Source organism: Sesamum indicum, linkage group LG1 (genome assembly GCF_026168435.1).
Source record: "Sesamum indicum cultivar Baizhima isolate 11 linkage group LG1, ASM2616843v1, whole genome shotgun sequence".
Lineage (NCBI taxonomy): Eukaryota > Viridiplantae > Streptophyta > Magnoliopsida > Lamiales > Pedaliaceae > Sesamum > Sesamum indicum.
In genome coordinates, this window is record NC_142657.1 from 18,144,819 (window position 1) to 18,158,433 (window position 13,615).

At 37.0% G+C, this 13,615-nt stretch overlaps 2 protein-coding genes across 3 annotated transcripts; one reads left to right on the forward strand and one right to left on the reverse strand.

Annotated features, from left to right (window-relative positions):
• The first annotated feature begins 648 nt into the window (after positions 1-648).
• Positions 649-5,944, forward strand: ELO3 (radical SAM domain-containing protein / GCN5-related N-acetyltransferase (GNAT) family protein). The gene is made up of 8 exons (XM_011085711.3): positions 649-1,238; positions 2,331-2,400; positions 2,495-2,667; positions 3,107-3,281; positions 4,220-4,386; positions 4,498-4,717; positions 4,810-4,914; positions 5,429-5,944. Exons 1-8 carry the CDS (start codon positions 769-771, stop codon positions 5,771-5,773), a joined length of 1,725 nt encoding a protein of 574 aa, XP_011084013.1. The 5' UTR covers positions 649-768; the 3' UTR covers positions 5,774-5,944.
• A 285-nt stretch (positions 5,945-6,229) lies between these two features.
• On the reverse strand, positions 6,230-11,633 carry LOC105166382 (uncharacterized). Of its 2 annotated transcripts, XM_011085722.3 has the most exons (10): positions 11,458-11,630; positions 10,652-10,674; positions 9,985-10,060; positions 9,689-9,898; positions 8,286-8,408; positions 8,148-8,205; positions 7,996-8,069; positions 7,421-7,509; positions 7,245-7,323; positions 6,230-6,637 (listed from the first exon to the last, which is right to left on the reverse strand). In XM_011085722.3, the coding sequence occupies exons 1-9, from the start codon at positions 11,575-11,577 to the stop codon at positions 7,254-7,256; spliced, it is 843 nt and encodes a 280-aa protein (XP_011084024.1). In that variant the 5' UTR covers positions 11,578-11,630; the 3' UTR covers positions 6,230-6,637; positions 7,245-7,253. The 2 variants fall into 2 exon arrangements, with proteins under 2 accessions (XP_011084024.1, XP_011084032.1); XM_011085730.3 differs by lacking the exon at positions 7,421-7,509 and having other exon boundaries at positions 11,458-11,633.
• Positions 11,634-13,615: the final 1,982 nt, after the last annotated feature.

Genomic DNA, 13,615 nt, shown 5'->3' on the forward strand with positions numbered 1-13,615 from the left:
CATTTTTTACTTTCATTCTGAACATAGAAGAAATGAGGTGTTGCTTTTATTTTCTGCGCCAATGAACGCCATCTGCGTCTTGTTACATTTGTCATTCTCCTTCAATTTCTAAGTTTTCATTTCTATCTACACAATCCTTTTTCTCATGCAATATGTCATTATAGTTTCTCATCATTTTATGCTCATTACGTGTATTGTATTTTTTTGTGGTCTATTTATGTCTTTTGTAACATTTTTGTGTGTTTACATAGATGTATATTCTCATTTTTGTTTACTTAATATGGAAGAGTATTTATTGAAATGAAGAACAATAACCTAATATTGCTGCTCTTTTGAACCCAATGCTATTATTGAAGCAAAGAAGGTTGCAGCATTTTCCAGTATATTTTATTTATATAATTCTATTAGAGCAATGATTTTGTGATTAATATTATCTAGTTTTTTGATCAACCTCTCTGAAAATAATGATCTGGTGTAGCAGGTTTCTGTTAAGATCATGATGTCCAGTAATATATTTTTATATATTCTAATCAGCTATTGCATTTCTTTTTCAAATTCAATCCATTAAATTTAATAAATCGAATTCAAACCAATTTTTAATAGGATGAATGGATTTAATGTTTTGAGCCCTAGAGGCAAGAATCATTCTCACATTCATTTACAGTAAATTTCCGTTTTCTCTAAATAATACAACATTTGCAAGTCCAGGGTTTTTCCATTGCATAAACCCATCAAGCGACGTCGTCACTTACAGCCCCTAACAGGATCATGGCGGCGGCGGCAGTAGCCGAAGCCCGGAGGCTTCCGCGGCCGGGCCGCGGCGGCGTCATATCTCACGGACTATCGGAAGAAGAAGCTAGGGTCAAAGCAATAGCCGAAATCGTATCCACAATGATCGACCTCTCGCGCAGAGGCGAAGATGTCGACTTGAATGCCGTCAAATCCTCGGCTTGTCGGAAGTACGGCCTCTCGAAGGCCCCGAAGCTCGTGGAGATGATCGCTGCCTTGCCGGAATCCGAGAAGGAAATCCTTCTGCCCAAACTCCGGGCAAAACCCGTTCGCACGGCTTCGGGGATTGCTGTCGTAGCAGTTATGTCGAAACCACACCGCTGCCCTCATATTGCGACGACGGGGAATATTTGTGTGTATTGTCCTGGGGGCCCGGATTCGGATTTCGAGTACAGTACTCAGAGTTATACGGGATATGAGCCTACTAGCATGCGAGCTATTAGGGCTAGGTAAGCTATTTGGTTTTTAATTGCTAGTTTCTTGTTGGAGTTCCCAAAATGTTGGTGTCTTGGGAGTTGTCCCTGCTGTTTGAATTCTATGCTTGCTTAGTTGGGAAGGTATTGCTTATAGTTTGTTGATCCCGACTGACGTGTCAATAATGAAGGTTAGGATGCGTTGCAAAGAATGTTGTATATTGTATAGAAACAGATGTCGCTTGGTATAGTTGTATTTTTTGACCAGGACGCCTAGAAACATGCATAGGGATGAAGTTCCACTTTTGCGTTGCATTAGTGTATGATTAATGGTTGAAATGTTTATATTTTGCCATGTAAGGTTGTGAGAATTCAGGCTCTGGGAACAGTCTCACTGAGATATTCAGGCAAAACAAGTGTTGCAAACTTTTACCTTTTTCTGGGTGGAATAGTTTTACTTTGTGTCCGTATTTACTCCCTTTCCGCTACAATGGTTACATGTTGCTTTCGCAAACGACATAAAAGTTTGGCGTCTTTCCAGATAGCAGCAGAAGGAGCACATAAATATCAGTTCTTGGAGCTTGCTTTTGAAGTTTGATTGCTTGAGTGATTTTTAATTCCCATTTGATGTGCTTCGAATTCCATTCGTTCACTTTTGCCGGATCCACTAAACGAGTGAAAGATGTCATAAGAGACACGGCATGAGTGGTTGTGGATATGTGATGGATACAGCTCGCTCACGTGGTTTTCATTTTTGCCTGTAGCTTACGTTTATAAGATTAAGTTGAGACTAAGAATTTGTCTATTGCTGTTGTTTTAAGGTCCAAGTGTAGATATTGGTAAAACTTAGCTAATTGAGTTATAGAAATATAGGAGCGCTGAAAAAGGTAATTGGAGTTAGATGAATTTTACCATGGTGAATGATTTGGCATTTATAACAAATACTTGAACTTACTTTGGAAATACAGGTAGATGTATTTTCCCTGTGGCCTTGTCCAATTTGGCATTTCAATTGCAGCTTTGAGCTGTTGAATTAGTTATGTTCAGATACTTGAATTTGACTTTCAAATAATAAATAAAACCACTTGTATCAGGAATTTGATTAATTCATTGTTTTTGGTTTTTTAGGTACAACCCTTATGTCCAGGCAAGAAGCAGGATAGATCAGCTTAAGAGATTGGGTCACAGTGTTGATAAGGTTTCATTTGTTACAGCAGGCTGAAGTTTTTTCATTTGGTTAACCAACACTAAAGTAATTCACTGTTCTCATTTTATGAATGCTTCTTATGCAGGTTGAATTCATTTTGATGGGTGGAACTTTTATGTCATTGCCAGCAGACTACCGCGATTATTTTATAAGGAATCTACATGATGCTTTATCAGGACACACTTCTGCAAATGTTGAAGAGGCAGTTTCCTACTCTGAGCATGGGGCAACAAAGTGTATTGGGATGACAATTGAAACGTAAGTTGCTAATATGCCCTTTTTCTTTCTCCTTTTCTCTGCTTTTGTGACATATTATTGCTGTTAAGTGAACACTATTTTGTTTTCTTCTTGATTGGCGTTGATGAGGACACAGGGTAATTTGACAGTGATTCTTAAACTCTTGAAGTTGCTCCTTCATATTTTCAGTGTAATTGAACATATTTTCCTGGAGGAAAGGAGAACAGTAGAGTAACTTTCCTGCATCTTGGCCTGTGTTTTTGGTAGATTTGACCTCTGATGTTTACCAGATTGTCTCCCCTTTACATTTACATAATTAATAAGCAAAAGCTTTTTGCATCGGTTTTTCAACAAGAGATCGCAAAAACTTTTTACTGCTGTCGTTTTTGAGTTTTGATGATAGATCTAGTAGCCTAATTTTTCTGGAAGTGACTAAGTGCAATTTGTTCTGAAATATTAGGCGGCCAGACTACTGCCTTGGACCTCATTTAAGGCAGATGCTTTCCTATGGTTGTACGAGACTAGAGATTGGAGTGCAGAGTACATATGAGGATGTCGCCCGTGACACCAATCGGGGCCACACAGTGGCAGCTGTGGCTGATTGCTTTTGTTTGGCTAAGGATGCTGGTTTTAAGGTGCTTTCTCTAAACTATTCTCTAAAATATATATATATATATGTATATGTATAGTTTGTATTTCTTTACCCCTGGATAAGGCTTTTTCCCTTTTTATTTTTTGTGCATATGTTTTGTGTTTTGGCAAAACCCCGTTTCTTCCTTGCCAAATCTATCCAAATAATATTTGGCTGTCCTTTTGTATAGCTCCTCTCCACCCATCACTGCTGTTCACCCGCCCTGGCGAAGTAATGTGAAATTGGTCCATGTAGCTTTGCTATTTGCATGTTTAGCTTTTGTTTTGGAGAAACTTGCAGTATATCTTAAGGAGTTTGGTATTTTACAGGGAATTTAGGTGTATCTGATATTGATAGTGCCTCTTTTAACCTACAAGAATCCGGTGTGTAGTCAATGAAACATATATGGCACCAAGTGCTGCCCATAGTCGAAGACAACCTGTAGTTAGGTTCCATTTACTCTCAAACCCATTGTTTCCTATTTCCTGTTCTGCAGTGCAGACAACCAGCCTGCGGGTTTATTATGTGTAATGCAGCACCAGAATGAAAACTTGTCTATTTCTCGGCTTCAATAAACTAACGAATGGTGGGATCACTTTTTACCATCACCCATTTAGACCAACCTGCAGCTGAGAAGTACCGTCACTATCGATTTGACAACTGGATAGTTGCCTAGCCATCTGTAAAACTGTATACAGGAAAGATCTAAAGAAGCTCTAAATAATGTTGTTAACCATGTAAAGGTGTCTCTATTGCTCTATGGGTAGCATAGTTGGTCTCAATGTTGTGATTTTCTTTCTCCTGGCACGGATCCATCATTGCCTGCTGTTTTCCTTGAAATAGTTTCACTATATGTGCTATTTTATTATTGTAATTTCCATTTTTCGGATTCGGAGTCCCTTATTGCTTTTGATACCTCTTGCTTCATGTGAACTATTGTAGGTGGTTGCTCATATGATGCCTGATCTTCCAAATGTTGGGGTAGAGAGAGATTTAGAAAGTTTTAAAGAGTTCTTTGAGAGCCCCTCCTTTAGGGCTGATGGGCTTAAAATTTATCCCACACTGGTGATTCGTGGAACTGGACTTTATGAACTTTGGAAAACTGGCAGGTGCTTTTCCTCTTTAGCTTATTCGAACACTATTCTTTTTTAGGTCATTGCTGCTCCTGGCATAATTTCCTTCCAGAAACTAAGAGCAGTTATGATTATGAACATGTTCAGGTATAGAAATTATCCACCTGAACAGCTTGTGGACATTGTAGCTCGAATTCTAGCAATGGTTCCCCCCTGGACTCGTGTATACAGAGTTCAGCGTGATATTCCTATGCCACTAGTCACTTCTGGAGTCGAGAAGGGAAATCTTCGTGAGCTAGCTCTAGCTCGCATGGATGATTTAGGCCTGAAATGTCGAGATGTTCGAACGCGTGAAGCTGGAATCCAGGCAAGTGAACAATTTTTCTCCCCATTTGACCATGCTGTCATGTATTGCTAATTTGCTATCTAGTAAACTGATCTTCTACTGAACAAAATTAGGATATTCACCACAAAATAAAGCCAGAAGAAGTCCAGCTTGTTCGCCGTGATTACACTGCAAATGAGGGCTGGGAAACGTTTCTTTCATATGAAGACACTCACCAGGTGTGCCAATTCTCTTGCTTGCTTCTTCCACATTCAATCCCTGCCTACCAACTATGCTTGTGAAATATCCAGTTTAACTCCACTACTTTGAGATAAAACAAAACTTTTGCTTCTTGAGTTGTTCTATTGGTTGTTGATTGTGTATGTTTCTGGGGGGTGGTTGGGCGACTGAAGGTTATTGACTAAGAAAACAGTAGGGTGCCATGTCTGGTCTTTGGTGAATAGAGAACAGATGCTCACTTAATATCCCACCGCAGAGTGGTGGTACGCTATATTTACACTCTGTGATTCATCATTCATTTGCGAGATGTCTACTGTCATATCAGTTACTTACCCTTGGAACCATGTGACGATGACCTTTAGCTGTTTTAACCTTGCAAGTTCTGACGTAGTTTCACGTTTCCTGAGCTGTAGAGATAGGACATAAAAATTGCATTGGTCTTACTGTTCAGATGCATTTAGTATCATAGTAATTCCTATCAGATTATGTGATCTACATCTGCTCTGGGTCCAGGATATACTTGTTGGATTATTGCGGTTGCGTAAGTGCGGGCGCAATGTAACTTGCCCAGAACTCACAGGGAGGTGTTCTATAGTACGTGAATTACATGTTTACGGTACTGCGGTTCCCGTTCATGGTCGAGATGCTGATAAACTACAACACCAGGGTTATGGGACTCTACTAATGGAGGAGGCTGAGCGAATTGCTCTGAGAGAGCACCGCTCCACAAAGATGGCAGTGATTTCGGGTGTCGGAACAAGGCATTACTACAGGAAGTTGGGCTATGAGCTCGAAGGGCCCTATATGGTGAAATACCTCAATGAGGAAACTATAGTGCAATCGCGACATGGAATCTGAGTTAGGCCGTGTAACATGTAAGCTCAGTAGCTTTTATACTGAAATGGTATTTTCCAGTTGTAACTTATGACTTACAATTGTGCGTGTTTGTCATACATATATTTTCTTAATCTTTAACATGGTATTTAGGCTTTCAAATGTTATGAAAGCTCTTTTTGGTTGGTCCCTTAATCTTGTAATTTGATGAGTTGGATTAGATGCTGGAGTTCATTGAGTCAATTCCTCTCATAATTATATCTTAATAACCTACAGCATAATAACTTAGGAAGATAATAAAGTAGCTGAAATGAAGAGGAAATCTCCTAAGGAAAATGCTTAACATCACAATTTCTTGCATGTATATGCTCATGCCATGGTTTGTTCTGGATTTATTCACCATAGTGGATGATGGTCTTATGATACAAGCATACAAAAGTGGGAAGAGTAATGTAATCACCACAAAAGGGCACCCAAAGCTGCACAGTAAAAATAGTAATACTCCATAAAGTAAGGGGATCAATTCAAAAGTACCATACAAATGTTTCAAGAAAGAACATAGTTGAACCACATGCCATTATCCTACTGTAGGAATTGAACAAATCTACCAATCAATTTAAAAACTGACAGAACGCCTTTTGATGCATTGTGTACAAGGTGATGCTTCAGGGAATGCTAGTCAAAAAAGAAAAGAAGAGAAGAAAAACTAGAAGTGTATATATATATATATATATATATATATATATAACAACTCATTTCACTAGGTGCAACTTTCGATTTCTCAGGTCATTTGTGGTAAATGCATTTCCGGTTGGAGATTGCGTGTAGAGCAACCTCAGGGTGCTCATTCCTCATCTATTTTGTTATTTGATATGCAAACAACTAAACCTGAAACATTAGCACACAAAGATATCATGTAATATGACAAAAAGGGATATGACCCTTGAGCGATTAATTACAAAATTTTACCCAGTATTACAAAATGCAAATCTCTCATTGCCATAATCACCACATCCGTCATAACTTGGAATCATGATAAACCAGTCGAGACAACCAACCCCCATGACAAGAGGTAAGACGTAATGACATAATGCAGGCAGTAATTTCAACACAGAAGCCACTTAACAAAACAAGAACTGCAGATCACTTTGGATCAAATCGCAAAATTTTCCAAGCCATCATGCCGGTGAAGACATAAACTATAGAGTTTTTGAGATTTTCACTAATTCTGCTTAGAAATTGTCAACTCCCAAGTAGTGAGGATCATAAAACATGAAGCTCTGAGGGCATTGTTTGTCTCTCATCTTAAGCAAGAACGTCATTGACAGTTTAACTAATCGACTAGATATTCTTAATAAGGAAAGGGCTATTTTATTTTTACCAATTTCCCTCCACTATTTTGTACCGACATCTCCATGTAGAGAAAAGCAAAATAAACAAACAAAAAACTCACAATTTACAGAGCAAATTTATAACATTTAGAAGAAACTAATACCAGTTGATATCACGAGGGCTTTGGCTTTCTTCCAGGTTTTGAGATGCGCTTAAGCTGTTGTGTTCCCTTTCTCATTTCTCTGCAACATATAAACAGAAATATGAGAAGCAAGATCTGCACATTTAGAAGTTTTAATGGAATATATGGATTTGGCAACTCATAGGAGAGAACATCACCGTATATACAAGTATACAATCAAGTAGAATATGGGAAGGAGCATCAAAATCAATATTGAAGTCGCCAAGTAAAGGACACTGGTATGCTTCTGTACATGGAAGAAATGAGATTTAAGCAGAATATGATGATAATGTGTCAAACAAGAACCTCCGACATATAGTAGGTCAGTGCAATTCAATCATCCCTCTTCAGTTTCAATGATCAAAAGGACCTAGTTATTAAGGAAAAATTAAATAGATATCCTTTGGGAATGAGCATATTATAGAAAATCCCCTGACTTTGGAAAACTATACAACACACCGTTTTAGTCATATTTACATTACAGACTCCTGCTTGGTCATCTAATCTTTACCGAAGAATCTGCAATGAAAAACATGAATGTGTGGGATGCAGCATAATCTTTCAGAATCAGGAGTTCTTTCTTTTAATATATCAGACCCTCAGGAGGTGTAATTTAACTGGCACGTTTATTTGATTTTGCATTAGTTTCACAAAGTTATCTATAAAAATTTCACTCTTTTAAGTTTTTCCGCAGCACACTCGAGTTACTGGCTTTCAGTGAACAATAACTTACCCGGCCTCCCCCAGAGAAAGGTTTTCGGCCTCTTGAGCAACTGTGGGCATCGCAAAATTGGCGTAGAAAAAATTCTAGAATATTACCACATAGTCAACAAACATGAATAACCGAAGTCCATTGCATGATTTTATAGGACATAAAAATGGTACCATGAAGACGAGCAGCTGAAGGACCCTCATTAACAGGAAAACAACTATCAGCAAGATCCTGCAAAGAGAGAACTAGAAATTAACTAGGGGAAAATTGTAGTAAATATACAATATAAAGTATCAAGAACTGAGAACGACCTCGCATAAGTGACGATTCCTAGCAGCTGCAGCAGGATTGCACTTTGTTTTACGAGATTGTGACTTCATTACAAAATCACAGTGCAAAGCTCCGCAGAGGTCTGCCAAGCACTTGCCATGACTCTGCATATATATAGAAATGATGTGACATAATATTGCAACACCATAGCACAATGGAATATCTTATATTCAACTTAAAACTCAGACTGAACAAGTCCGAAATTGCTCAGCAAGCTCAAATGACAGCTGATCATATCTAGTATCATAATAATCAATTTCCTCTGCGCTAATTGATACAGTACACTAAAAGTAGTAAAAGGGAACTTAGCAGTCCACCAACACCGGAGGTGACACAACTGCGCCAAAAGTCATCAAACTAAAGTCTGAAGCAGGACAAGATCATAGCATGATCATCAATCAGAAGCCACATCAAATTAGAATCCTTTCCTTTCCAGTGCACCAATATCTCTAATCTTCAACATTGGTAAGGAATCTTAAACAGATTGTGAACCATTTTCCAAAATAAGAATGAAAATTAAACAAGCATTAATTTCATCAGCTCTTATTCCCATTCCTCTAGAAAGTCTCTTCTTCCTCTGAGGCTAACTCCGAGACTAATGTTTATATTTCTGCTCCCCATTCACGTTTTTCTTTTTCTTATCAATGAATAGATCTCTTTACTTAATGCAAGACAAAAAGATGTTATGTTGTTCCGAAAATACTTCTATCCCATGGTCGCTCTAGTCCTCTTACCAGAATAGATTTCTTATAATTACAACAAACAGCCAGACTGTATGCCATTTATACTAGGGATCCTTAGAGGGTTCTAAATTACAAATTTATCCCTGAAATAAAGTAATGTCGGTCCATATATAGACAATAGTTGGGCTTCAGTGTAACGTTCAGTTAGGCTCCACTCTCTAATAGACCTCTCAAAACCTCAGAAGTACCTAGCATATGCAAGAAACTTATTCAACCAAACTTCCTATAACCAAATAAAATCAGGCAAACTTAACCATCCAAGATATCTTTAATCATCAACTGAAGTTCATATACCGAAATGTTTAAAAGGATTTCTTTCTTCATGTTTTGAGTTCAAGTATGTTCAGGGTTAATACAAAGTTTTCTGAATGAAGTGGGAATTATGAATAAACAATGATCTATTCTTAAACTTTGAAATGCCAGAAAAATGAATAAAACTATCTAATTGGACCAATGAACTCCAAGATATGCATCATAACTTAGGAGAAAAAAGCATATAAACATAGTCTTACAAAAAAGAACTTCGTGTAGAGTTTAAGCATTCAATTACTGATCAGCATCAAACTTAACAAAATCACACAAGCAGCTCTAGACCATCATTAAGCATCTTAAATAATGAAAGGAAAGACAATGTGACATACAACATTTAGAAGATTGTAATGCCTGTTGTCAAAGTGCTGATCCAAAAATTTTTCAGCTCGGAAGACTTTCTTACAATACCCACACTGCCAATCATTTATGTCTATGTGAATCTTATGTTCCTCTTGGTCCCTAAATATATCATTGTTTGGGTGAAGTCTGCACTGGCTTGAAAGTTGATACTTCTCTCGTTCCACAAAAGGCAACAGATACTGCAAAACGGTTTTTCAAAGTTAATAAAGGACGTCAGCCAGACTATACATATGTAGAATGAAAGACACTTTACATTTTCTTATACCTCCTCTATAATTTTCCAGGCTGCTCGACTCCTCTCTCTGGAACAATGAACTTGAGGTTCCTCCTCTTTAAGAGTTCTAAGCATCAAACAAAAGTTAGAAGCTACAGTGGATGGACATTTCTAAGTAAACCTATACTCAACATAGTTCTACACAGATCTCTGTCTGACACTCTAAAAACATGTAAATGCTTGAAAAGAAAAAACAAGTAGAAAACACACGTGGGCGCCGCATGCTAAGTTTACGTTTTTATGATGTGAATAATGTACTTCAGCTTGCTTTTTTCGCACACAAACCCTTCTTAATAGACGTTTCACATATGTTCAACTGGTTGAGTTATTACAAGTCTTGTTATTAATATGTTACATTTAACTATAATTATATCTTTTCATGTCCACATGCCTAGTCGCGATGTTGTGTTTTGTTCGGCTCACCATATACATATGCATGCTATACGGATTAGATGGCACTAACAATATGTAGACTGCATTCAACCATATCATTACTTATACACATATTTCAACAGAGAAATCAGATATATCGATCAAATGCACAACTGCATAAGAACCACCAACACAAAAAATAAGAAGCAAGAAAACAGTGGAAAAATGCAGTAGGATGTTAAAACAATCAACAAGATAGAACTCAAGAGTATATGAAAGAAGTTACCTAGAAGCAGTCTCGTCAATACCCTGTGGCACAATTAAATTTATTGTGTTAATGAATGAGTTCAAAAGTAAATATCTTGTATGCAAACTTAAGCACTCTTCAGCCATGGAAGACATGACTGTGAAAACCTACTATAATTTCATCATAGAAAAATTCACATGACAGAGATGCAACTTGAGTGAAAACAGAGTGAAAATGCTCAAAAATGATGAGGCTTTTCCATTAGGGAAGTGGCAGAAGTGACACCAAAATAAGTAGGAAAAATTTAGCAAAACTAGCAGCAGGATAATGGGCTATCTCAAATTTTTTTAAGAGAAATTCCTGCCTTCCCTCTAATCCAAAAGCTCGAACTTAGGCAGCTTCTTATTTTCTATTGTTTTCATTTCGGGCTCCACTTCATGCAAAATTCCTTATTGAGGTCAGGGACATTAGCCCAGAATTGGCCATACCTCTGCCACCATTTCGGTACTTAAAACAACCACAATATGCTGAGAATGACACCAACAGCAGAAATCCCAAGAAACTAACTTAGCAACTAACCAATGGGTAATAATCTTTTGAATTTTCTTTACTTCTTTCCAAAAGATTGTTCCTTTATTCACTCTCATAATACAGAAAAGTACAAAGACTCAAGATTCCCAAGCCCACATAGCAAGCCAACTCAATTGAGTAATATACACAGGAATCCAATTGGATGAATAAAGATTGCACTCAAAAGTTCACAAAAGTTATCATTTACCCATTTCATCAAAATTTTCTACATTCATTCTGTGGATTGTTGATTCTTGGTTTAAGACAAGATTTACCTCGTCAGAGTAAGAGTGAGAAAGAGATGAAGTAGCAGAAAAGAGTTGCAGCGCCATCAGAAGAAGAAAAATACTGTGTACTGGGCTCGCTCTCTTCTTTCCCATCTCTCTTCCCGACATCTCTCTCTTTCAATTAACTTAGCTTTTATAGTGCTCTATGTTTCCATAGTATTAATTGCGGTACTTCAATTTTTTTTAAAAAAAATAGTTACTTTTAGTTCCTGTTGTTAAATAATCGTAAAACCTTAACGTTTGGACGTACATGAAAGTTGTTTGATTAAAGTTTTTAGAAGTCAATGTTATTAGTTCAAAGATAAAAATCCCTAACTTTTTGTTCTGTTTATAGAACCCTAGAACCCCAATTTCTTTTCTATTTGAACTTCACAAGCTTAGCTCGAAATCTCATTTTCATCCAGAACCCTAATTCCCCAAAGTTCAAAATTGTAGCCAATTCAAATTTGTCCAAGTTTCTGTGGTTTGGCTTAAGTGCTGTGAACGAGAATGGCAAAGGAAAGGCAAGATGGGATATGGTAATTTGTGTTTTCCTCCCCCTGAAATAGGAAGAGAAAAGTTGAATTAATAAACTTAACGTGTTATATATAGTGACTTTAAATTTGAGTACTTTTTTGAAATTTGGGTGTAAAAGAAAAGTTAAAAGTTTTATTGCTTCTTGATTAATTTGCTGGTTGGGTTTATAGTCAATAGGGTTTATGCTTACATTGATAGGTCAATTCATGTGTTACACTGTTTTTTGTGAATTTTGTTTTGGTTGAAAATCCTCAATTCACCCGTTTGATGAAAAAGCGGATGGAAAGAAGCATGATTAGAGATCTCTCATATTGGAATACAAATTATGATACATCTCAATCTTAATGACGTACACAAAAAAAATATTATTTTTGACAATATTTTTAACATTGTGATTGACATCAAACAAAGAAACAAAAATTCGAAGGCACATAAAGATACAAGAGTATAATGCAATCGTTTACAACTCAAAATGGATTAAGATAGATCAATCATATCTAAAGTGACTTATCTCCTCGGGAGAGATCAGTGTGCGAGTGAGTTAAGTATTTGAAATTTCTCAATTGGTACACTTTTAATGTTGGGAGACGCGTAGACTTAAACATAAATGGAAATTGCATGATATGAAAAGTCCAATCATCATATTTTCATGCAAAATTTAATCCCTATTGCATTCAAGAAAATATTATTTGATTTTATTTAGAGTGACTTGATTGAGGTTAATCTTTTATTGGAAGCCTTCAAATCGACCACACTAGATCTCAATGAGGTGAAATGAAGAAACTGAAAGATTATTTACTCCTCTTGTGAGATTCTCAATCATGTGATTACATGCAATTGGGAGAAGTATTTCTTCCAACTTTCTTTGACTCGATAGAGTATCAAATTATTCACTTGCCATTTTGACGTGATTACATGCAATTGGGAGAAGTATTTCTTCCAACTTTCTTTGACTCGATAGAGTATCAAATTATTCACTTGCCATTTTGACTTGGGCCCGATAGAGTATCAAATTATTCACTTGCCATTTGACATAAGCCCATTACAATACATGCATCCTATTGAATGTTTATATACTTAAGTATTTCATTTTATTCAAAAAATAGCTTGCCACATATTTACATCTATTCTCGTTTATCATTATAGATTCCTCTGTAGATTGAAGAAAAATGTTGAAGAATAAAGTTGTCGAGGATTCTATTTATGATGCGTACATATCCACTTCACATTATTTTCAACATCATGTTACATGCAACAAGGTTTGACATTACATAATTCTCTATCTTCAGTTATCCGGGTCGACAGAATGGTGCTTCAAGATTGAGATACTTAATCAGTAATGAGCAGAATCTAATGGTATCTAAGCGATGTTGGAGTGGTTGGATCTGATGAAGGAGAAGAAGACCGAAGATAGCTTTGGGGATTACGAAATCAAGAAGAGGAAGATAGCAACTAGCAAGAGGCATTTGTGACAACATTGGCAAATGTTGTCAACTTCTGCTTTTAGGCTATGTTCTTCCGATTCCCAACCTTGTTTCAGGGGCTGTTGAGGGAGCCGTACGAAACTTGAAGTGTGTGAAGTAGCTGAGTGAGGATGATTGTGCAAGTACTACTACACACTGCAGCAGTT